This window comes from Cynocephalus volans, chromosome 1 (genome assembly GCF_027409185.1).
Source record: "Cynocephalus volans isolate mCynVol1 chromosome 1, mCynVol1.pri, whole genome shotgun sequence".
Taxonomy (NCBI): Eukaryota; Metazoa; Chordata; class Mammalia; order Dermoptera; family Cynocephalidae; genus Cynocephalus; species Cynocephalus volans.
The window spans coordinates 227,984,534-228,011,231 of record NC_084460.1 but is presented as its reverse complement, the minus strand read 5'-3'; the positions used below and the strand labels follow the sequence as shown (position 1 = coordinate 228,011,231).

Here is a 26,698-nt window from a genome sequence, read left to right as displayed (position 1 = left end):
TGCGTCTGACTGGACACAGTCCTGCCCCAGCCCACATGGCTACCTGCACTGCGCTGTCAGGTGGCTGCCTCACCAAGCCCCCCACAGCACAAGCAGAGGCCAGGAAAGGCAATAAGACAGGGCGTGGGGGACGCGGGTGCTCACTGCTTCGGCAGCATTCAGGGGCCCCCTGGGTACCTGCCAATGCCCTTGGCGTGCTGCACAAAACAAAGGTGGGACCCCTCTCCTGTTCGTCCGAGACACCGCAGCTCCACGCTCCAGCAGCAGCTCGCAGACCTCCAGCTTCCCTCTTCCTGCAGCAGCAGTCAGGGCTAAGGCAGAGTCACCGGGCAGAGGAGACTGTTAGTATGGCCACAGAGCCTCTGACACTCTTCCCTCCTCTTGAGATGTAGGGTCTGTGTATCCTCTCCCTTTGTATTTGGGTGGGCTCTGTGACACTTCTGGCCAATGGAACACAGCAGAAACGATGCTGTGCCAGTGTCTGGGCTCGTCCTAGGAGATGAGCAACTGGCACTTCCTCAGAGAACTCATTCTTGGAACTCAGATGCTATTCTAGAACGAAGCCCAAGAGAAGAACCGAGGCCTGTGTATGGGTGACAGTCCCAGATGAGCCGCCAGCACAGCCAGCACCAACTTGTCAGCCATGTGCATGAGCCATCCTGGAAACGGACCCCCTGCAAGCCACACCCACCATGCCCTGCCTAAATGGTAGATTCAGGAGCACTAAGTTTTGTTTTTCACAGCAAAAGATAGAGAATACAGAGCCACACAAACACAGATTTATATTATTGTCCAGTCTGGCCTCTTACCCTAAAGCCACAAATCTCATTCAACAAGAATAGTCACTGAGGCAGCAAGAGCGTATCGCACCGTTCCTGCCTTTAACGGTTATGGAGCTCAGGTTCTCTTTAACAAGTCAAGATTTGGGGTTAAGGAAGGTGAGAAAGAGAAAGAGGACCCGACTGTAGAGGGCTGGGAGGGCTCAGGAGAACAAGCTGCTGTGAACCCCGGGCAGCAGGCGGTGAGCTGCCGGTCGTGGTGGTGCTGCAGGGGGTCAGCTGAGGACAAAAGGAGGATGACAGCAAGGGAAAGAGAACAGGAGACAGCATTGCCATGACACCCTCACATCAGTGACTGGGCTCCTGCTCCCAGATCTTAACTGGAGGACGGGTGGGAAGGGGTGCTTCTGCTATGTCAAGTGACTCACACTGTCTGGAGGAAAGGGCACAAGGAGGTGGCAGCAAGAATCCCAGGCTAGGACAACGAGCTCTTCGGTGGGACACGCAGACAGAAAAGGGCTGAGTGGCGTGGGACGGACACCCCTCAGGAAGGTGCATGCAGGCCGTGGGAGCAGGAGGGAGAAGGCTGGGCGTGAGCTGCAGCCTGTTCCTGGCATCTGCCGGGGCAACTCTGCCTTTAAATACAGCCTCGACGCTATACCTTTCCAGCTTCCAGAACAGAAAAGTGTCTCTACAAGTCAGTAAGACAGCCCTCTCAGGCTGAAAAAGGGGAAGCACAGAAACAGCCCCTTCACAAAGGGTGAGGTCCAGATGCCAGCGAACTTACGAAAAGTGCCCAACCTTGTTAGTAATCCAGGTAACTGGGAAATGGACGTGCACAACGGGAATGCTCGCTCACACGCTGTGGTGGGAGCGAGGACAGGGTGACTGCTCTGGAAACAGGCTGACACCATATGTCAAAGATGTATGTACCCTACGAGCCGGCAACCCTACTTGCAGACACATTCCCAGAGTCAGTTTCGGGGTACTCCTCACAGCAGCCCCAGACTGGAAGCAGCCCAGATGGCCATCAGCAGAACGCAAACCGTGGACCAGCCAAGCAACAGCACACTCGTACTATACGTGAAACAGAATGGGTCACTCTTACAAACTTCACACTGATTCAAAGAAACAAAACACAAACGAATATGCAGAGGTGACTCTGTTCATACACAGTTCAGGAACAGAGCACTGCAACAGCAGTCGTGGAAGGGAAGCCTTTGTCAGCCTCCGTTTAGGAAGAGTGGGACCCGGCTCAGTCTCCCAGGCACCTCAGCACAGCCCCAGGTCCTGGCAGCTGAGACCATGGGAACCAAGTGCTCAGGAGTGCTGGTTTCCACACACACGCCTAGGTCCATCTGTCCTCCTCAGACCCCTCTTGGGACAGCCAGCAGATGCCTGCTCCCTTTAGTGCCCACGATAAGGCCTGGGGAGAAGCTCCTGATCTGTGACCTCCTCTGGTGGCACCTTCTCCAGCTTCTAATCAGCATGGCTATGGCTTAACCCCCAGGAGCCACACACACAAAGGATGCGAACCTGACATCTGGGCCTGACCTCCCTGTGACAAACAGCAATTCCTCCAAGGAATGAAGTCTCCAGGGACTGTCCTCAGGGTCATAGAGCGGTGTGATCTGGACTGCAAGTGCCACTTCACCTCTTCACATGTCACAGGGAGGCACCTACATCTGCCCAACAGATCATCTGAGCTCCACCTCCAACCCAGTGCCTTCTCCACCAGAAGTGAGGAAGGAGGTGGGACTAGCATAATGAGGGACAATGCCAGGCTGTCCTATCCTTGGGGACCTAAGGATATAAAGGTAGGCTAGAAAGACAGCGGGAAACCACCCCTTCTCCATCTGTCCAGAAGGGCAAGCTCATTCTTGATTCGCTTCTGGCCCTCAGTTCCCCAGAGGCAGGGAGCGTGAGCCTCAGTGTGAGGGAACTGTCCCTTCTTCAGTGGCTTCATCACAGACTGGGCCTTGTTACAGTGAACATGCAGCCCCGGGAGGTCAGGAGCGGTGTGTGGGTCTGGCCAACTCCATGTTCGCTGGACATTCTCACTAACTGCCTGGAGAACGGCCTGCTTCTTTTCAGGAAGTAGGTCACCACATTTCTCATGGGAAATATGTTTAAAGGGCTCTGTCCTGATTGATTACTTCAGCTTCTTGATCGCTGTTCACAGCAGACAGCACTAAGTGGGGGTGGGTGGGGGGACCAGAGGACGCCACAGATCGAGAACTGACTCCCAGCTTCCCAGGCCTTACTGTGGGCACAGGAGGGAACAGGCATCTGCTGGCTGTCAAGAAGTTCAAACATGCAAAGTAACTGTATGTTTCCATGAGGCATAACTGGTTCTGATGGTATGTTCCCCTCAGTTCTCTGTGGTAAAACACTACTTCATGCAGCAGGACACAGTCCCCTGTAGCTCTCCAGGGAGATAACTGGTAAAAGCAGCCAAGGTCCCCACGAGAAGTCAGAGCTGGCACTAAGGTGTGTTCAGGGAGTCATCCCAGCAGAGGGTGCAGAAGGCCTGCACACCAAGGCTCTCAGAATGCCAGGGGTCAAGGACATAACACAGGACAAGAGACCCCAAAACACAGTTCTAGTCCCAGGTGCCGTGTGCGACCTTAGCAAATCCATGAGGTCTCTGAGCTTCAGTTTCAATTGTAAAGCTAAAGATTTGAACCAGATCAGAGTCATGAAGAGTCCAAAGGTTCATCGAACGTTTAATTCTAATTTCATTCTTTAAATGCCCCTTAACTATTTAAAAATTTGTCCTCAACACAACACCCCCTACCACATTTGCTGTTACTAAATTCTAATACCCCGAGGCTGCCCAGCACATGAACATGGGTGACTACAGTAACTTGTCATTGGGTGATCTTCATAATAATGCTTATCCTGTTATCTGTCTAGTCAAAGAATTTCTTACAAGTATAAGAAGAGCTATCTTTAATAACAATTGCCATCTGCATCAATGATCTGAATGAATGTGGATCTTTCTCAAGACAGTGCAAGCAGAATGCTGATCTGGACTGCAAGTGCCACTCAGATTTGTGCCATGCAAACAGGCTCATTGTCCTTACTGAGCAGACATTTAAACATATATTTGTATTAACAGAATAGTATTTATATCACTTTTTTTTTTTTTTACTGTTGCATTAGGGTAGAGTTTGGGATTCCCATACCCAAAATGTTTGAAAACCAGCAGCCAACGTGATCCTGTATGTACTATGAGTGTCTAAGCAAGCTGGTCCTGGTCCCTTCTGCCCTGGAATCCCTGTTACAATCTGTTTCTGCTATGATGATATTAATGATTCTTAATAACATGGGACTCAGGGCACTTTTATGCTGTAGAAGACCAGAATATATGACAACCCAAAATATGCCTCTTTCACAAAAGGATTATTTTGAGCTGATTATTTTGAGAAACTGCAGACACTAGAGAAGCTTTGCAAATAGAGTAGAAGTTTCCCTTCTGTAAGAGAAATTTACATCTATAAAGGAAATCTCCATTTGGAAGGGTGTTGTCCTCTCTGTGCCAGGAAGAGAAGGATGACTGAAGCACAGGAGACTCCTATCACTGGAGAATCTACCTTGTAAACCTTGCCCTATTACCTGTGCTTTCCCCACACCCTTCATCTTTGACCCAGAGCACAATGGTATTTAAGCCTGCAGTCTAAGCCTCCTCTTTGAGAATTACTCAATTCTCTGGTATCTCCCAGGTATACATGAGGTATACTTGTTATTAACCTTCTGTTTGTTTTTCTCTTGTTAATCTGTCTTTTGTTACAGGGGTCCATCCCAACTCAGAACTATGAAGAGTAAGGAGAAACTATTTTTTTGTCCCCTACAATATACATTATCTGAATTGACCCGAACACGACCCCAGTGAGTGGTTCTTGAGCTGGAAGATCTGGGCATGGAGCCACTACCTGGACCTGCTGCTCCTTTGCAACTTTCCTCCACTTAGGAAACTCCTCCTCTTCCTTCTTCTCTGGATGTAACTGACCAGAAAAAGGACTGAATCAAAAGAAAGACACATGTATATGCACGTGCACTGCAGGTGGGGAAAGGGCCAGCATATATGCAGGATTCCACGGAGAGGGATAAACACTGGACTCTTCCATTTGATGAGATCTACCACAGCATTCCAGTTTTATTTGGTAAACAAGTTTCATCCCCACTATATATGGGACCTTTAAATCAGGATTTCTGTTGCAGCTGCTACTGAATTTTTCCAACAGCAGTACATCAGAAATGACAGCCCAGCACTAAAAATAGGGACTGATTATTTTGTGGAGGTGTCAGAGAAGCCAGAAGTTGCACCAGCTGACAAGGGGCGCGAGAGTACCTCCCCAGGCCTGGCGACAGGGTTGGAATCTGTCCTCCTTTTCCTTCCAGCCTGACTTGCTGTGTATGTGGTCATCAACTTCCTTTGGAGGTGATTAAGAACCTCTGAGCACAGGCAGACTTTGCCTGGGCCTAAAACAGATCACGTTCTACACACAAATTCCTGACGAGGCTCTCAGCTACAAATGAGGTAAACAGACAACAGTCTGTGTTTTCCTTTTTCTACTCAGATTGCCTATTTTTGGCCCCATCCCCGCAAACTCCTGATGAAAGGATGTTATCTCAAGTTTCAGCTGCCACAAGGACTTACAGATACCATATTCGGAAACAAGTGAGACTGAAGAACAGTCAACTACATGCTTAAGCAAACAAAATCAGAGTAGAATTAAGCTCAGGAATTCCAACTATTCCGCTGAGAAGGCTGGCCTCCCAGCTGACCACCGCACTCTAACGAGGGTCACTGCCCGCTGCCTGACCACAGAAAAGGAGGGCAGGGGCCCACGGTGGGAGGAGAGACCTGCCAGTGGGGCGATGCCTTGTGTTCTGGCCAAACAGAGGAGGAGGAGGAAAAAAAGACTTGGTATGAAATGGAAGCTCTAAAATCAGTGAGAACACATGGCACTCCTTAACACTCAAATTGGGCACAATTTCTTTATTTGCAAAATCCTTAACAAGATGGCATTTGTGAATTACATTCCCACGAAAGCACATATTTTCTGACAAGCTGAATAATTTCACCCAGCAATACTGTCCTCTGTCTTCAGAGCAAGAGTAGATTTGTAATGGCAGTGTTCATTTTAAGAGAAACCTGATTGACGCTCAACAATCTGAACTCATTGGAAACATTGGTGAGATATAGTTTTTTGTATCATAAAATGGATCATTCGCAGGAATCTTTTACATATTAAAGTTCTCTAGGCAAAGATTTGATTTACAAAAATTCAACTGTCAATTGACTGGGAACACAGTCATTCCTTAAACAGGGCTGTTTATAAAGTTTTATCACAGATCTGTCTCTCAAATATACGGGGATGTGCTACCCAGGCAGAGAACGGCTTGGCATTCCCACCCTCACTCGCTTCTGGACCCAATTTGGAGACTTGGAGAGAAGAGCAACAGGTCAGCGCATGCAGAGGCTACCCCCCCAGCAGGCAGCCACCCACGTTACACACCAATGACCCAGACTGTCCTCCCAGGCTAAAACCACACACAGTAGCAAGACAGTGTGCACCTGCACAACGCACGTCCTGCCAGCTAAGAGGGGGACTGGGGCAGAGTGGCTCAGTGGCTTGTACACCTGTGTTCAATTGTGCAATTTATTTCCTAGTATACTGGCCTTTCCTTTTATAAAAATTAGTGGAAAACGAAAAAAAAATAAAAAAAGAAAGTGCCAATTAATAGTAAGCAGCAGGGTTTCATTGACGTCATCTAATTGTAGCCAATGTGGAAACCATTAGATGTGACAAAGGCAGTGATGTCTGACCCTCAACTGGAGACTCTATGGACACACCTTGGTCAGCAGGAAAGGAAAAGAATGAAAATAAAGGTGCACCTGAAATGTGGAAATGCCTCAATCATTTTATCTAAAAGGTAAAAAATAATTAGGGTTTTTATGATTTAAAAAAACAAACTCTGGAAATGACAGCACCCCCCACCCAACTTTGTAACAACTGACTTTTGGAGAAATTGTTATATACAGAGGCTGCATGGCCTGTGTTGTGCTTTGCTGCCATTTGGAGCTGGGCTGTCACGCTGAGGTCCCAGAGAAGCTGGCCCCCAAATCCTGACTGACAGTAACAACCTCCACTCCCTGCAAAAGCCAGGCAGCACGCCTCCCCCAAACTTCTAGGACTTGGGCTAAGATTTACAGAAGACAAATCTCACAGCCTTGCTTTGTGAGGCATTTCCTTCCGTTGTTGAGGGAGGGAAGGGTTTCCATTAGATAGAAGAACATACTTTCCAAGAGCTATAAATTCTTTATCTCTATAAGACTGGGTGTGGGCAGTTATTTAATCTAATCCTCAACAGTTTAAAGGATAAAATGAAACATAATAGAGACTTGCTCTTACTGAAAACCATACTTGCACTAGGAAACAAAACCCCTAGGCCTTGAGGCCCAGACCGAGCCTCCACAATCCTCCAGCCTTGACTGAAGCCCCTATGAACAAGAAGCCAACATTGCCCAAATACTTACTGAATTTCACAAGTCATAGTTGTTCATGACCTGTTCCTTAGTATTCACCATTTGGCAAAATTCTCCCAAGAGCCAGGATCTCCCGAGGAGCAGGCCTGGCTGGGGCAAGCCCAGGGAGTCTGGGTTAGAAGGCAACAGGCAGCAACCAAGCACCATGTAGAATTGTTGCCTCCCTCGCTCCCCAATCACCCCATTTTCAAAGAACTGTCTATGAGAGGTTAAAACAAGGCAGAAACCAAACCTGGGGAACCAGAACACTCCTGACCATGTCACAAATTCTACTGTAAAAACACATACTGTCAGTCTCTGTGCATGGATTAAAGATTAAACATGAACCTCAAATTGCCAAGGAACCCTTAAAAAAAAATGTGCAACTGCCACTAAATAGGACTTCACATATGTGACCAAAATTATTTTCTACCCTTCATCTATGACTTCATCTTCCTAAAGTAATTGCAAAGTAACTGTAAGATTCGATGACTTAAACGTTCACTTAAATACTCTATCAAGACCAAATACACAGCATAAATTAATAATATATTACAATAATAATATGAATCAACTTATCAATCCTGGTAGTATGTAACATCTATTGAGCACTTAACTGCTAGGCACTGTGCAAAATATCATGGGTGAAATCTCATTCAATCTTGATAAGAACACTTTGAATGAGACGGCATCATTATGTCCCTTTTACTGAGGTGAAGGAATTGAGTCACAAGGGGTTACCATCATTTGTCTCAAATCATAAAGTGAATCACTTTCACAGTTAAGAATTTAACCCAAGCAGCTGAATTAACTTGGAGCCATGTTCTTAATCAAAATAGGGAAATCCTACTTTATTTTAATAATACACTGTATTATTAAGCACATCTGTAACGAGCTTCCTACGTGACACGCCCACGGCCTTTCATATTCATAAGTTTATTTATACACGACCAACGTCTATGAGGCAAGTACTATTCTCTCTGGCACAGATGAGGCAAGTAAGGCCCAGAGGTGGTCAACAACTTGCCTAAGGTCACACAGCTGGAGGGAGTCTGGCCGGAGTCTGTGTTCTTAACTCCTATACTGTTCCTCCAGGAAGTCTCCTTTAAAAATATCCAAGTCATCAAACAACCTTCTATGAATGTTGCTGAGGACAAAAATACAAGAAAATGTTTTGCTTTTCCCAAAGAACTGCTATGCTTTCTGCCACGGACAGTCAGAAAACTCTGGTCACACTGCTTCCTAAGGCCAGAGTAGTAGCTCAGTTTAGGGAACATGCAGTATGTTAAGGCATGAATAATATATGTACTGTTCCTCATGCCCTACTCCTGACTTAACTTTTTTCTTATTCTTATGTGTATTATTTCAAAAAAGCCTCTTCAAACCTTTGAGCAATAATGTGTGCTATGAAGAGCATAACTTCAATTTAGAAATAATTTCCTAAAACACAGACAACATAAAGCACACAGACTTTCTAAAATCCATCAGAAGATCGCGGCTTTGACAGCTGGCACTTCTAAAGTGTGCTGAGAATGTTTGCACTTTTGATAGAAATGATTTAAAGCAGGAATAATGTTTGGCTCTTCCTTCTCTCCTTAAAGGCTAAACACGGGCTGAGGAGGACTTGGCTGTGTGCAGGACACCACACGAGGCATCAGAGGAGAAAGGGGGCATTTTCACAAAGCCACGTGATACAATTTCATATCTGGTCTCAAAAAACCAGAAAGAATACAAGTATCACTTCAAGAATTTGAAAGAAGCAATTATGATTTTTCTGCAAAAGTGCAGATGAACCTTCTAGGACTTCTAGGACTGAATGAGTGAAAGAACAAACAACCGTGTTTGTAGGTGAAGATGCTCTAAGCTACCAAAATGTAGATGAGTAAATGAGCATAAGTTTTTCTGTGGAAGGCAGAGTGTTATGTTTTGTTTTCATTAAATAAAAAGGCAGAAACTACTCAGTAGAAAGTCAGGCTTCACATACAGCAAATACAACTTGACAAAAGGGGTCAAGCTACCAATTTGCATGTGCCGAGATGCACTCTGTGTTTTCAACATGCTCACCCTGGCCTCTCAGCCTGCCCTGTAGGGCAGGGACACACAGATTGGCTGACCCCTACTGCCCTCTTAGCGAGAGGAGCAGTCTCCAGAACACACCTGCATCAGGGACAAACCCAGCAGAAAGGGAACAAACCCTGTCCCCACAGTTCCACCCCTCATCTGCCTCCACTGTTTAGGTGATCCCCATGCTTATCCCCCTCCGTCTAGAGCCCGGGGTAACACCCTCCCCCAGTGCCGGTTACCGCCCTTTGTCCTGTCCCTTACAGGGTACTGGGTTACCCCACCCCATCTCCCCCTCACACCCCCTGCACCAATAAGTATTTCACCCAGGTTTTCCTGCAAAGTGAACATCACATGCCCTAAAAATTATATGGCTTTGTTTTCTAAATTTAAATCCACTTGGTCAGCACATGTGTGACAAGTACTGAACTATGCCTACACTGTCCAATTCAGTGGTCCCTAGTCACATATATTTAAACTTAAATAAATTAAGATAAAATAAGATTTTAAAATCTTATTTTAAGGTCTCTCAGTCGCACAAGTCACATTTTAAGTACTCAGTTACATAAAGTTCTATAGGACAGAACTAGACTGAACAGTTGCCACACACCCAGGTAAGCAAAAAAAGACAAAAATTCCTGCCCCTATGAAGCCTACAATTTGGGAAAAACAGCCTCGTATTAAATAAGCAACATCAACAGTAAGAATTATCAGTGGAAAGTCTAGAAGGGAACTGCACAACACCTCAGAGGCTTTTCATAAGTGTGAGTTAGCTAATAAACTCTCCACACCACCATTTGGCTTGTTAGGAAATAATTTAGAAGCACCTGGAAACAAATCTGTGCAAGAGAAATGGAAATCATATGCACTACGTACACACACAGAACATAACCTGGAAATGCATATTAAACACTCTTAGTTACCTTTATTAAAAATGACTCATAATTTTAAGTCTTAGATTTCTAACACTAATTTCAGTCAAGGCATTATCTACATTAATGTGACAAGTAACCAACTTACATCTTTCTTCATTAAGATGTACTCACCTCAGGCTTCCTTCTCACTATAGTTATACACACATACCCAGGCCAGTGGAAATGGATGCACGGCTCGTACTCAGTATTTTAAGTAGGCCCCGTGAGGCCTGAGCTCTACCCTCCTTCCACAAGTCAGGGCGGGCTAGCCTTCCTTACCGAGCCACCACTGGTTCATTTGCAAATGGATATGCAAGTTCCTGCCCGGCTCCTTTGCCCAGGTCATAGGAAGACCAGGCTGGTTAGGATGTGTAAGGAGTTAGCAAACTAGAAAGTACTACCTTATTTAGGTATTTCCATCTGACATTTATCAGATGCACAGTAACTGCTGGTTTAATGCAAATGATTCAAATTTTATAAGCTTCTAGCAAAGTTCTACTACTCATTTGGAAAGTTTAAAAAGCTCTAAGCTTCAAATGCCTCATGATAAAATAAAAATAGGACTACACGCATCACAAGTCATTCTTAAGACAGTTAGGCCCAAACGGGCTAAGACATCAACTAAGCTGCCCCAGACTACAAGCACTGGAACCATAATTACCTGTTTCTCCCCACAATGTGTCGGTGCCATTGACTTCTATTTCATGTTCCTTTTCCATTCCCAGCAAGCACTGGACCACCTGTCAGAAGTGGCAAGGTGATTTAATGAGTTCTCACAGCAATAGGTGATTATATCCCATGTATCAAAGGAGAGTGTGTGTTGTTTTTTAACCATTATTATCTCATACTGCACAAGGAGGGAAAATATGAGAACCATTTTCAAGCATAATTCATATGCTACTCACACTTTCACTTGGAGAAGAATTAAAAAAAAAAATCTCAGTGAATTTCAGCAACATTGTTCAGGATTACTAGGTACTTAGAATTCTAATGAATTCCAACATGACCCAAATATGCCAGCCTAATCAACAAAGGACACGGCAGATCACACAAAGTGCAGTTTCTGCATAAATCACCAGAAGATGGTGAATCCATTTTTCACGAGGAAGAAAAACAAGGTGATATGTACCTTTTTCCAATAATTTCTTTTTAAAAAAATTTTTTTCCAAATCACTTTTCTACTGGCAGCACTATTCTTTTCCAACATTCCTGTTAATGAACAGGCTAGGTCATAGATGTGGAGGCAAGAATACTGTCTTTCAAGGGGATGGAAGTATCTGTGCTCTGGCCAGAGCCAACGTTCACCCTGAGCAACAGCAGTGATCGGAGAACAAAACAAAGCACCTTCCAGTTCCCAATCCATACCCTTTGTGGTAGGCTGAAGGATGGCCCCCAAATATGTCTACATCCTAATCCCTGGAAGCTGTGAGCATTACCTTAAATGGCTACAGGGAATTGCAGATGTGATTATGTCTTGAAATGGGGTGGTTTTCCTGAATTATCAGGGTGTATATCTGACACACCTTGATATAGCAACAACAGTCCTTACAAGAGGGACAAGAGGAATCTGGTCATAGAAAGGGGGGGCCACGAGCTAAGGAATACAGGTGGCTTCAAGAAGCTGGAAGAAGCAAGGAAGCAGACTCTCCCCTAGAACCTTCTGAAGCAACATCGGACTCTTGACACCTTAATTTTACACTTCTGACCTCCAGAACTGTAAGAGTAAGTGTATATGGTCTTAAGCCACTAAGTGTGTGGCCATTTCTTACAATAGCATTAGGAAACTAATCAACCCTTCAAAGCTTTTGGTGAGTGAATCCTGCTTATTTTGATTAAATGGTTACTGATTGTGCTGAGGTTACTTTTGCTCAGAATTCCTCCCAGCCAGCTTTAAAATGAGGGGATACACAGGAGTTGAGATGAAGATCATGTCTACATGTGACGTTCACAGACCTCCCAATGATGATTTTCTGTATTCTGGACTGTAGCAGATTGAATTATGTCCCCCAAAACTCACTGAAGCTTGAATTGTGTCCCCCAAGTTTTATGTATTTGTAACTTAGCCCCCACCGTGACTGTTAAGAGGGTGGGAAATCCTATTATGGTAATTGAAAGGTAGGGCCTTGAAGAGGTGATTGGATGGTAGGACTGTGCACTAGTGAATGGATTAATAATGGTGGCCAGGAGCATGGTTCTGAGGGCTTTAAAAGAAGAGGAGAGTCTGTCTCTTGCTCTCTCTGTTTCCACCATCTTGCAACGTGAGATCTCTGGGTCACTGTCACCACCACCAGATGGACTTTGGACTTCCCAGCCTCAGAAACTGAAAGCAATAAGTTTTGTTTTCTTTATAAATCATCCAGTTTCAAGTATTTTGTTACAAGCAACAGGAATGGACTAATACACAGACCCACTCAGATTTAGGCAATGGGTTAAAGAGGAAAAACATCTACTTTTCAGATACGTGTATTTAACATGTATATATATGTGCATGTGTGCTTTTAATGTTTTAAAATGCCAGAAGTCAGCCAGACATCTTTGCACTCAAATTTAAGTCATTGTGGGGAAAGAATCTTACCAAATACTGTCACCTCTAATTGCTCAAAGATAATACAGAGTGCAAAATACATGGAGGACAGCAAGAACAATGTTGTTAAATTTACAGATAAAGCTAAGACACACAGGTCAGGAGACGGCAATTAAATCTTCAGATTAAGGGATACTGACATTTACTAGAAACAAATGCTCTATTTAACTGCTGCATGAAGTTTTTCTTCAGTGTAGGAACTGCAAATGACAAGCGTTCTTACATGCTATCAAAGCACTAAAGTTCTGCTTGCAAAAGCCCTTCAAATACTCAAAAATAATTTTAGAAGTAGCATTCCATGTGATTATTTTTAAAAGATCACAAGGACAAAAGAATGAGTCAAAGGGGAAAAAATGTAAAACAGCAGAGCTAGAGGGTAAAAGTGGAACAGGGAAGAAGAGAGACAGACAGACAAGGAAGGGTGAAGGAGCAGCACCAAGAGGCCCCTCATGGGAGCCCAACCCACAGGGGAAGAACCAACCCGCCTGTCCCCACCGCGTGCATGCGAGACTGTGGCCTCTCCTCTGGTTTCCACTGGTGGGAGGGACGTGGTGACAAGAGCAGACCTTCTACTGAGAGTGCTCAAAGCCACTTGCTAGCTCTTGAAATCCTCATTTTCTTCCATTCCTTCAGTGTGTCACAGCCTTGCAGCTTAGAAGGCGGCGACTGTCAAAAGAAATCGACCCACTGGGTACCACTGCTGCTTCCGTTTCCCAGGAAAGAACCCCTGGACCCCACTCACCGAGCTGTGGCCCATGCTGGCGGCTGCCGTCAGTGCCTGCTGCAGGGCTTGGCTCTTCGTCGGTGCACCTGGCTGGGGAGGGCCTGCTGACCACTCACAGTTCAGGAGGTACTGGAGAACGTCGCCATGGCCCCGCAGTGCACTGTGGACAAGTGCACACTGGCCTTTCTTATCCAAGTGGTCCATCTGGTGGCAGGAGCAGCGGAAGGGCACAGGTGAGCATTGCCTCTCCTCTGAGGGAATAGGGGCACCACAAACACAGTGCACAAACCCCACCCCAATTCATCCTTCCAGAGAGCACTGAACTGTTGTCTGAGTCACTTCGTGATAATGAATGCGCCGGTCCAGGCCTTGGCTTCCTTTTAGGACTAGTGATCACAAGACACCCTCCTCACCCCTATGTCTCTCCAGCAAACTACATGGAGCTCCAAGTTCTCTCGTGGGCACGTACGAAGACACAGACCAAAGCCTATGCTTCCCAACCCTGGTTGCGTGGTTGTAGTATTCTAAGTCTGCTGTGACAAGTTACAATTTGGGGGAGTAGGGCAGTTCTTTGGTCACAGAGTAAAGGGAGCCAGAGAAAGGGAGGGATGCGGAAACACAGCTCTGAATGAAGAAGAGTGGGAGGGGAGTCTAAGTGGGGAAGGAAGCTCTGCACAGGCAGGTGACCTGGGACATGCTGCCGTGTAAGGTGGAGCCAGATAGCCAGACAGGGGGGCCTCAGAATAAAGCTAAGGGACAGCCGGGATCTGGAAACGGAGGTGTGGTGATGTGTGTGTGGCTCCCCAACTGCTCTGGCTTGGCTGTGACATTTCCTTTCTTCCACAAGCTGAAGTTCACACGTCCCAATGTTGGACTTTTGAGAGAAAAACAAGTTTTTGTTGAACTTTAAATATCCTAATTAACTAAAAAGATGAAAGACAATTATCAGTGGTTTCATCTCTATTATTCAAAAGACACATTTCCCAATGAAATGCTTCTAGTAAACCTAAATAGAGTTTACTGTGAGCTCGGGTTCATTCAAATTTAATCTATTAATGCTGATAGTTCTAGAGTAACTTGTTTAATAATATACAGTTATTTGATGTGAATATTAATGTATGGATTAAATGCATACACAATGGTTCTGTGGTAGATACAGTTACGCCCGTCCCACAGGTGAGAGGCCTGACACGCACAGGCTCAGTAACCTGCCCAACATCCCAGCTGGCAAGTGGAGAGATGATGAATCTGGGCAGTCTAGTTCCTGCAGCTCAAGCACATGGCTTCTAAGACCCATGGAACTCCTTTTACTGTTTTAAAAAGGACATGAAATGGGATAACGAGAGGGGGAAAAGAACCAGACATTTAAAATCTTTTCAACCAATCATGGTGCTGTGTTAAATTCTACACCAAGTTCTAGGTCAACACTTGCAGGCTTTTTAAAGGCTGGCCCTACTAATGTGGCTAGTGGCCAGGAGGCTCCTTGGTATTCTGCCTTCCCCTGGGCAATACTGGGCAGAGTAACAGCACATGAACAAAACCCATGGCCCACACTGCTCCATGGCAAGCAGCATTACAAACCGACCGCCACTTGCAGCCCTACCCCTTCTGTGTATGCTGTGCTTTCTGTTTATGCAGTTGGACTGAGTAGAGACAAAGGGAGACTGACCTGAGCAATGACGTGAAGGTATCCCCCCTTCCCCAGCCCCAGCCATCCCCCACGGTGGGGAAAGCTACTGCTTACCCTTGCCCCTTTCTTGACCAGCAGACACACCAGCTTCATGTGGCCGGCAGCTGCCGCGTAGCACAGGGCAGTCATGCCGTTCTCTGACATTCCATCCAGGCAGGCACCGAATTCCAGGAGCAGAGTGACAACTTCCTCATGGCCCAGGTGAGACTGGACACACAGGATTGGGGCATTATTTAACACTTCTGTCCTGTAGTTCACGTTGGCCCCTCCCAAAATCAGGAGACGGCTCACCTGTAGGACAATGTCCCCCAACAAGATTAATTTCTCACACAGATGTAAATCTCAACGATATTTGTGGAGAAGGGCAGTATCTTTTTTTTGACGGCTATCTTTGATTTTTTGTATCATTTTAATCCAGTGGCTCTTGAACTTAAGTGTGCATGAGTATCACCTGGGAACATGTTAATAATGCACATTTCTCATCGGTGGGAACATAAAATGGTGCAGCCCCAATGGCACACAGTATAAATGGTTCCTCAAAAAAATTAAAAATAGAATTACCATATGATCCAGCAATCTCACTTCTGGGTATTTATCCAAAAGAACTGAAGGCAGGATCTCAAAGGGATATGTGTGCACCCATGTTCATTGTAGCATTATTCACAATAGCCAAGAAGTGGAAGCAACCTAAATGTCCATCAATGGATGAATGGATAAAGAGAATGTGGTATATACATACAATGGAATATTATTCAGCCTTGAAAATAAAAACATTCTGACACATGCTACAACTTGAATGAACCTTGAAGATATGCTGCTAAGTAAAATAAGCCATATACAAAAGGACAAATACTGTATGATACCACTTATGAGGAACCTAGAGTAGCCAAATTCAAAGAGATAGACCAGAATGTTGATTTCTGGGCCTGGGCAGAGGGTGAAATGAGAGTTGTTGTTCAATGGATACAGACTTTTAGTCTTGCAAGATGAAAAGTTATGAAGATTTACTGAAGAATAATGTGAATGTACTGAATTATACACTTAAAAATGGTTAAGACGGTAAATTTTCTGATAAGTGTTCTTCACCACAATTTAAAAAAATTTAGAAATAAGAAATGCACATTCTCAGGCCCCACTGCCTGTATTCTGATGTGCAGATCTGGGGTGGAGCATTTTCAATGAGTTCCCAGGTGATACTGATGCTGGTGGCTTGGGGAATCACATTTTGTAAAATCACTGTTTAACCTAAATAAAAACAGAATAGTCATTTTTCTGGCAGTGAAGCAATAATCACAGAATTAAATAATTAACAGTGAGATCAAGTCAAGAGAAAATACGATGTTCTTTTCTTTACAAGGATGTGTCCGTGAAAGACAAGCAGAATTCATGGAAATGTTCATGTGCCCTGATATTGCTAGCAGCATGACACTTCTAGAAATTCTGCTGCTTCTAATGATTACTGTATCTATCACCCACTAAACTCCTCGGATCCACATATAAGGGAGAGTTTCCATCCACAGATTTAAAAATTAAAATCACTGAAGATATGCAAATTTTACCTATACTAATATCTTTTTCAAATCTCCAGATCACTAGAAAAAAACGACACTCCTTTAACACCTGTTAAGATGCCTCGTGTGTTTTTTTCAAATGGTCACTTCAATGGTCCCGATCTGCATCAATCACAACCCTTGCCAAACCCTGGTAGGTCCCCCGGGCTGCCCACTCAGTGTGAAAACCACAGAGATCGTGTCATTTATTGACTAGAGACACACAGGGATCATTAATATACATAAAGATGACAAGGCATATAAAACTCAGGGTATTTCAGTGACATGTGTCTACAAGAATAGCTGAAAGAATATTTGCAAACTGATAAGTATGGGAAATTAATACTACCAGACGGTGAGACCATAACTCATAAAAACATACTGACAGGTTAGAACCCAAAGCATGAGATTTCAAGACGTCCTGGTTGCTGCTGAAGCATGAAGCCCGTGTGATCCAGGCCTCCAGGCTCCTCTCTGACTTTCTCTCCAGACCCTTCCCCTGGATTCCCTCACTGTGGCCACTTGGGCCCAAAGCTTATCCTGCAACAATGTGAAGCAGACCCTGTCTCCCAACCTCTGCCTGAAATGCTCATTCCAAAGATGCAGATGCCAAAGGATTGCTTGCTCTAGGTCTCTGCTCAGAAAATTACTCTACCTCTCTGTGCTTCAGGTCCTGTGAAGGTTAATTCTAGATGTCAACTTGGTTAGATGAAGGAATGCTGAGAAACCTGGTAAAGCAATCTTTTCAGGTGTGTCCATGAGGATGTTTACAAGCAGAGATTAGTATGAGAGTCTGAGTGGCCTGGGTATGAAAGACCCACCCTCAGTGTGGGTGGGAACCACCCAATCCACTGGGGGTCTGGAGAGAACAAAAGACAGAGGAAAGAGGTGAAGCTCTCTCGATCTGCTGGAGCTGGGATACATACACTCTTCTCTCCTGTCCGTGGACATCAGAGCTTGAGACTCTTCAGCTTTTGGGTTCCAGAACTTACACCAAGGACACCATCAGCTTCCCTGGTTCTGAGGCCTTTGGACTTGGACTGAGCCACGCTATCGGCATCCAGTTTATAGATGGTCTATCGTGGGGCTTTTCTTCATAGTCACGTGACCTAATTCCCCTAATAAATCCTTCTCATGTAATTATAACATATCCTATTGATTCTGTCTCTCTGGAGAACCCTAATACAGGTGCCTCCTCAGAAAACGGTAATATGCCACCCCATTCCACCTGATGGGTACTCTTTGCTGACACTGTGAAAGGAGGAATACTTTCAGCACTATGGTGAATACCTTTCAAGAACTTAACTAGGGGCCGGCCCGTGGCGCACTCGGGAGAGTGCAGCGCTTGGGAGCGCAACGGCGCTCCCGCCCCGGGTTCGGATCCTATATAGGAATGGACGGTGCGCTCACTGGCTGAGCGTGGTGCGGACGACAGGGGTTGCGATCCCCTTACCGGTCACAAAAAGACAAAAAAAAAGACAAAAAAAGGGGGGAGGCGGGTAGGGAGGGAGGGAGGTTTTGGTGATGGGGAGCAATAATCAGCCACAATGTATATCGACAAAAGAAAATTAAAAAAAAAAAAAAAAGAATTTAACTAGGAAAGTATGTTCTTAGGGGCAGAGCTTCCATGAAGATGTCTGTCTTCAGTTCACACTCCATCTGCTTCTGGGAACAACGTTTCCTTTGGTGGTACAACGCTGTGGGAATTTTCACCATTCTCATCAGTGTGTGGGCCTTCCCTTAACCCATGGTTCTTCACCCTGCTGCACACTGAAGCCACCTGGGAGCTTGACAGTTTCCAATGCCCAGGCCTCACCCTTGGAGATTCTGACTTGACTGGGGCGGGGGCTCTGGTACTCAGATCTCCCAAGTGATTGTAGGTGGCAGCTGGCGCTGTAATCATGTCAGGTGATAAACACACCTGCAGACCATGGGCTTGCTGAGTGTAAGGTACCTAAAGCTGTGTGACTTGGGGCAAGCCACCAACTGCCTTAGACCATCATAAAGCGGGTTCCCTCATCAGAGTAAGAAGACAAAAACAGTTTCACTTCATGGGGTGGTTGTAATGATTAAAAATGAACATGAAAAGTGTGTATGTACTCATACATATACATGTGTTTGTGTGTGTGCACAGCACTTAGCATCCTGTAAGTGCTAAATAAATACTAATTGCTATTGTTACAATCACCCTTTCATGGAGTCGTCTGAAGGGACAAGAGCCCAGGTCCTGAAGGAGCTCTGCCCAAGGCACCTGGTGACCTGGAGGTCTGGTCTTTTGTCTCCATCACCTTGTGTGCCCACTCTGGGCTGTTCACCAGCACAGACCAACTGGGAGAACTCATGCAGAGTTGAGAACAGATGTGAGTCACTAGGAGCCATCAAACCCTCAAGGCAGGCAGCTCCTGTTAATAACCACCACTAGGCACATCCAGAAATTCCCAGGTGCCTATAGCAGAGTCATAGTTTCCAGAGGTGAGGTGAAGCACTAATAAAAATAACTCACTTGAACATGTAATAAATGCCAAGTACTTTCCCAAGAATTTTAACACCTCAGCGAGGCTTCCCTTTTTTTTTTTTTATATACAATGACCGGTAAGGGGATCTTAACCCTTAACTTGGTGTTGTCAGCACCACGCTCTCCCAAGTGAGCTAACTGGCCATCCCTATATAGGGATCCGAATCCGTGGCCTTGGTGTTATCAGCACCACACTCTCCCAAGTGAGCCATGGGCCGGCCCTTCAGTGATGTTTCTGATCTCTCTACAAGACGGGCTCTTTTGTTCTATTTTATAGGTGAGAAAACTGAGGCTCAGAGCAGGTAAGGCAAAGATCAGCTCTGAGCACAAAGCCAATTATGTCTAGAGCAGTCCAGCAGTGGAAGCAACATCTCTAACTAAGACTGCACTGCATTAAAAGAAGGTGTTTAAATGATTCACCCTACAAATTCTTTCCTGAGTAAATGGAAATTTTCTGATCATCACAGAAGCCCTCCTTGGACAACACTTGGAAGTGGTAATATTATCTATAAACTTCTGGATTTAATGAATGCAAGAAAACAAAAAAGGGGGATGGAGGTAGGCAAAGCAAATGCAACTGTGAGGAACAGACATGGTGCTGGCCCGCATGGCATTTTGCAGTTTTCTAGCTAAGTATATTGGAAGCTCACATAAGCACAGCCACTTTAAAATATATATTGCCTAATTGTGATTCAGAAAGTGACTGAATCCTCCAGCCAAGGGAAGTCAGGCCTGACTCCTGTCCTCCTCTCCTCCCTGCCTTCAGAGGAGAAAAGAATCACAACCCTAATTCTCCTGAGGCCACGGTCTGTGGCTGGCAGCCAGTCCTACGAGACAACACGAGCAAATCAACCAGTTGGATTGGAGCCTGGAGGCAGTGGCAGCAAGGACCACACTGGGCCAGCCAGGCCCAGGCTGGCATGACCCTGGTCCAGCAACAGCAAACTACCTTGCTGGAGATCACTGGCATGCCACTGAAATTAAAATATGTCTAGCAAGTAATCATCCCAGAGCAAGTTGCTTTAATTTACCAAAGTGGCAAACTGCAATTATTGCTCAAAATGACATTCATTGCTGTATGACAACATTTAATACTCTCTAAAAAAAGTTCCTTAATTGCATGCATAATTTTAAATTACTGTAATTTGTTCAAGATTCTGTGAAAACCTTTTTTTCCCCTTTGAAAGATAAAAGAAACAGAAGGATAATGAAAAGTCTTAAGATTCTATAACCAAGTTGTGTAATTTTGGGGATGGTGTACATGTAGGTGCCACTTGAGTTTTATCAAACAAAGTAAAAATGAATAACTCTTAAAACTGCACGTATGTTAAAGAGAAAAGTTTATAGTCCCAGGAAGGTCAAGCTCATTACCCTATTATGTTGTACCTTTTAATTTTGTCTTAAAAACTCATATTCAGCAAAGTGTGATGTTTCCCATTTACTTTTCTTCACATTAAAAGAAGAGTAGTAAAAACAGATATTGAGACTTTTATTCTTTTTTTTTTTTTTATTTCTTGTGATCATTATAGAATTTTATTAATTATATAGAGAAACCAAAAGATAAACTGAAGTGAAAGATGCAATGTTATTACAGTAACCTCAACTCTAATTTTTAGAAAACCAAAGTGAAAAAAGAAATTCTTAATACAACTTGTTCATTATGTGAAATCTAAACTTAGAGACCATCTTCTCTACTGTTCTTTTAGGGTAACTCCATCTAGAAAGAGGCCCCTTTGACTAGGAGCAGCAGCTTGGAGCTAGTTCTCCTTAACTACAAAAATGCCTTCCTGTCCATCCCCCAATAAAAACTTGCATGCAGGGCTCAGTCATGACAAAAACACTCAAACCCACAAGTCTGGAGTGTGGGGGGAAATATGCAAAGGAGCAGGCATGGAGTGGGGCAGAGCACAAGGTCCTGTGAGTGGCTCCACTGCTTGCTCTGTACAAAGGCATCCAGCAAACAAGCAGAGTCGAGGCTGAAATCCAGTGTGTCCTCTGCCCATCTGCCTCCAACTCTTAGAGGGGACTGAGCCTGCCTCGACGAGGCAGCACTTTGATCTTTGCAAAGACATAGTCTGCATCCACCTAAGGGTGGTGGCATTCCTCCACTTCATACGAAAGCCCTGCACTATGCCACAGGGCTCTGGGCAAGCTGCCCCTCAACTCAGCACTGCTAGGTCCTCCCTGACACGCTGGCCCCTCTAAACACACCAGCCAGGCAGAAAAGGGAGAAGAGGGGAGAGAACACACATCTAACCGGACCCCAGACACACGACCAAGGTGCAGATGCTGAGGGTGACATGTGTGGACATTGGGGAGGAGAGGCAAAGATCTTCCCAGGAGTGGCCCCCTAGGCACCATGTCTGAGGCATGCTTCCCAGGTGGGTCTGATGAATGGTAAGTGAGAACTGGAAGACAGATACATGGGAACTTTGAGCCAGGGCTTTGCTGCATCTTTACTGGATAACCACATTGGGCCTCCCCTGTGTTACTAAGAGAGGGACAGGTACAATCATTTTCATAAAAGTAATTTAAAGGGGGACCTGGCTCCTTGGGAAACTGCCTCAGAGATTCTGCAGGCAGCTGGGCATGTCAGGGCCTGGGACTGAAAAGCCTGAACACTAACCTTTTTGTGGCCTTAACTGAATATTTGTCCCCTGTGCACTTTAGACTTACATACTGCATGAAATGAGATGGAAATCTACCCTAAACAGCTGAGCAGAATATTGCGACATGACAGCCACTGACCGAAGAGCATGGACATTCCTGGCTCAGCAGCCAGCTGACATGATACTCTTTCCACCATCATTAATACACGTGCACATGAAACCTCCAGTAAAGCTCATCTCTTTGTGTCACTCACCAATGCTTAGTTTCCTACGAACTCTAAAGAGAGAGTGAATATCAGAAACTCAGGACATGTTAAAAATCCATTTTTGATTTCTTGGAGTGATGTTATCAAGATGGCGGAACAGACAATCCCTGGCATACCTCCCCCCCAACAACTGAACAACTTACAACTACTAACACAAAAACAGCCGTCCTGAGATTGCTGGAGCTCAGGGGAAGAGGAGAGACCAATGGAGTTTGTGAACACATGAAAGGCTGTGGCAAGAGGAAGGAGGGACCACTCTGACCATTCCAAGCCCCAGTCTCTTCTGTGGCCGGCTTGGTACAAGGTGGGGAGCAGCTGCCAGCACACAGAGTAGCTACCAGATGGCAAAGCTATAGTGGTGCCCTTTGCATGAAACTACTTGGAGTCTGCAGCACAGAAGGGTGCTTTGGAGTGCACCATCCCATCTCCCAGGACAGCAAAACCACTCGCAAGCTTCCCCTGGACCTGCACAGGAGTGAGGGGCCACAGCCAATAGGAACTGCCCATAGTTTGATGAGTCTTTGTGAGGGACTTGTGCATGGCCCACCCCATGGGAAACATATGGAGTGCTGGGGTAGACAGGCCCAACAAGGAGCACTGGGATACAGCACAGGCAGCTAATCTGCCTTCTGACTGGCACAGGCACCACACAGTGGAGACTGGCCAGGGTGATATAACTGTAGAGAGCAGTTTTCAGGAAAGACTCAGTCAAGGGTGGGAATTTCCACACAGGCCAGTTGTGTCTGTGGTGACCCCAAAATCCAATTCACACAGAGAGCTTTCCCTACTCAGAAAAAGCGGCTATTTAGCTCAGGCATAGAGTTCAAGTTCTGGTCCCTACAGGAAGTTTCCCCCAGTTCAGGAATTAACCACAGGATGACAAATTAGTTCCAGTGCAGACTATAAATAGTGGTGGTAAGTTGTTAATTCACTGCAGAACAGGGAAAAAAACCCCAAACAAAACCAACAGACCAGAGACAAAGCTATGATATTAACCAGTAAAGGTCTAACACCACCAAAGAACACCTATAAAATCTGGAAGAAGTAGTAGTCTCCTCAAATGCCCAGGCAGCAACACAAAGACACAAAGATTGAGAAATAAAGAAATATGACACTACCAAACGAATCAAAGTACCAGCAATGGACCCAGAAGAACATCAAATTTATGAAATGTCTGACATAATTCAGAATAACCCTCTTAAGGATGTTCAGGGAGTCACATGAAAATACAGATAGAAAAAAATGATATCTGGAAAACAATTCAGGAGCACTACAAAAAACTTGACAAAAGGATAGAATAAATTTTTAAAAACCAAATAGAAATTCTAGAAATAAAGGATACATTATCTGAACTGAAAAACTCAATAGCTTCAACAGCAGACTTGATCAAACACAGGAAAGAATCACTGAGCTTGAAGACAGAACACAAGAAATTAACCAATCAGAGGAGCAATAAGGAAAAATGAAACAGAAATGCAGTAATTATGGGACTCCCTCAAGCAAACTAACCTCCACATAACTTGTGTATATTAAGGAAACAAAAAAGGAAGAAACCTAGAAAGCACACTAAAGGAAATAATGACTGAAAATTTCCCAAGTAAGAAGAAAAGTGACAGAGTACAGTCTTATAACACCAAGGTTCAAAGGTTTGGATCCCTGTACCAGCCAGACATTAAAAATAAAAATAAAAAGAAGGAAGGTGACAGCATCCAGGTACAGGAAGCTCAGAGGTCACCAATCAAATTCAATCTGAAGAGGAACACCTCAAGACACATCATAGTCAAATTACTAAAAACCAGAGACAAAGAAATATACCTAAAGCAGCAAGAGGAAAGAAACACATAACATTCAATGAAGTCCCAATATGTCTCTCAGCAGATTTCTCAGTAGAAACTCTGTATACCATTAGAGAATGGGATGATACATTTAGAGTGCTGAAGAAAAGAGACAGTCAACCAAGATTTCTGTATCCAGCAAAACTAACCTTTAAATATGAAGGAGAAATAGTCTCTCTCACATAAGCAAAATCTTAGGGAATTCATCAATACCAGGCCTACCTTACAAAAAAATGCTAGAGGGAGTTCTTCGGTCTGAAAGAAGATGACACTAAAGAGAAGCAAGAAAACATCTAAAGGTATAAAACTCACTAGTGAAGTAAGTACATAGACAAACTCAAAATACTCCGATGTTGTAAGGGTGGTGAATATCCTTAGCATGAAAACTGAAGAACAAACCGAGCAATATATATATATGGCTAAAGCAATCTTGAAGAAAAAGAACAAAGTTGGAGGCATCACACTACTTGACTTCAAAATATACTATAAAGCTAGAGTAACCTATACAGCATGGTACTGGCATGCAAATAGAAAAATAGACCAGTGGAACAGAATAGAGAGCCCAGAAATAAATCCATAAACGTACAGCCAACTGATTTTTGACAAAAGTGCCAGTAATATACACCAGGGAAAGGACAGCCTCTTCAGAAAATGGTGCTGGGAAAACTGGATATCCACATGCAGAAGATTTAAATTAGACCCCTATCTCTCAACATACACAAAAATCAACTCAAAATGGACTAAAGGCCTAAATTAAAATGGCCTAAATTTCTCGAAAGAAAGCATACAAATGGCCAACGAGCACATGAAAAAATGCTCAAAATCACTGATCATTAGAGAAATGCAAAACCACAATGAGATATCATCTCACCCCAGTTAGAATGGCTGTTATCAACAAGACAGTAAATAACAAATGCTGGCAAGGATGTGGAGAAAAGAGAATCCTCCTACATTGTTGGTTGGAAAGTAATTGGTGCAGCCATTGTGGAAAACAGTATGGAGGTTCCTCAGAGAACTAAAAGTAGAACTACATTATGACCCAGCTATTCCACTACTGGGTATTCATCCAAGGGAAATGAAATCAATATATTGAAAAGACACCCACACTCTCATGTTCATTGCAACATTATTCACAATAGCCAAGAGATGGAATCAACCTAAATGTCCATCAACGGATGAAAGGGTAAAAAAACCCTGTGGTATATATACATAATGGAATACTATTCAGCTACTTAAAAAAAATGAAATCCTATCATTTGCAGTTATATGGTTGGAACTGGAAACCACTATGTTAAGTAAAGTAAGCCAGGCACAGAAAGACAAACACTGCATGATCTCACTCATGTGTGGAATCTTTAAAAAAAAAAAAAAAAGTGGTTTTCATAGAAATAGGGAGTAGAATAATGGTTACCAGAGAGTATTTTTTCATGTGCTCATTGGCCATTTGCATGCTTTCTTTCGAGAAATGTCTGTTCAGGTACTTGGCCTAGTTTTTAATTGGGTATTTGTTTTTTTGCTGTCAAGTTGTTTGAGTTCCTTATTTATTCTGGATATTGGCCCATTATTACCAGAGGCTAGGAGCAGGAGGAGGAGTGGAAGGGAGGAGAAGTGGTGGACTAATGGGTGCAAAACTATGTTATCTAGCCTAAGTGAATCATTGTGTAGAATAAGCATGTATTGAAATAACACATTGTACCCCACAAGTATGCACAAGTAAATGTTAAAAAAGTAAAAAGAATTTTTAAAAAATCCATTTGTTCTGTAAATCTCTCTCTGACCTTTGGTTTCCTCTGTGAATTTTTTCCTTATCACATTCACTCTGAAAACACTCCATGTGCTCACATAGCAGCCCCCGCTTCCCCCATCTTCCTGCGAGAGGGAGCCTGTGTAAAAGCATCAGTACAAGCTCCTCTGCGTCCTCTCGTCACACCCAGTGCGGGGGAAGCAGGGCTGGGGCTCAGGCTCTCTGCGCAGAGTGTTGCTCACCTTCACGTTGGGAGTATAGAGGTTCCTGAGAGAGGCGAGGGCAGCAGACAGGCCCTCAGTGCTGTAACCAATCCACAGGGCTTGCAGATGGCTTGAAGAGATCCCTGTCTTCTTACTGAGGCCCTGGAAACAATCAGAGAAAGATCCACCTGGGTGTCTCCTTTTCACCTGCAGCTCAGTTTGAAAGCAGGTCTGCCCAAGAGGGTGCAGATAGATGTGCTGAACTCATGGCAACTCGCACAAAGAACGCCTGGGTCCACGAACCTTTCCTACCTAAAACCAAAGTCGAGGAATCAGCCAGCCTTTGCTGCATGAACTGTATGCCTAGGGAGGGAGATGGCAGATGAGGAGAAAGTTTCTAAATGGCTATAAATTAGAGGAAGAAAAAATGATAGAATCAGGATATCCCTGTCTGCAACCCCTAACATGTGAATGTGTCTGGGAAGTGACCAGGACTGGCCGAAGACACCATAAAATGAGGAGCAAGTACAAACGCTGTGCCTCCTTATGCACAGCAGACTTTCTTGAGAAACTCTCACTGCTGCAGAGTAATCTGAAACGCTGCAAGGGCCCGAACCTCATAAAGCCTCTAGGCACAACTACCAATGACAGGAAATCCAGGGGAAGAGGAACATGTTAAACCACGCTGC

The 26,698-nt window shown here is 44.5% G+C and overlaps 1 protein-coding gene across 3 annotated transcripts in view; it reads right to left on the bottom strand.

Moving 5' to 3' along the window:
• The window catches only part of TANC1 (tetratricopeptide repeat, ankyrin repeat and coiled-coil containing 1), a 215,978-nt gene that overhangs the window by 13,391 nt on the left and 175,889 nt on the right, over nucleotides 1–26,698 (bottom strand). For all 3 annotated transcript variants that reach the window (XM_063097505.1, XM_063097488.1, XM_063097497.1), the window contains 5 exons: nucleotides 26,049–26,171; nucleotides 15,342–15,578; nucleotides 13,616–13,801; nucleotides 10,951–11,029; nucleotides 178–311 (listed from right to left, as the gene is read on the bottom strand). In XM_063097505.1, coding sequence (XP_062953575.1) covers nucleotides 178–311; nucleotides 10,951–11,029; nucleotides 13,616–13,801; nucleotides 15,342–15,578; nucleotides 26,049–26,171 — 759 coding nt within the window. The remainder of the gene's footprint in view (nucleotides 1–177; nucleotides 312–10,950; nucleotides 11,030–13,615; nucleotides 13,802–15,341; nucleotides 15,579–26,048; nucleotides 26,172–26,698) is intronic.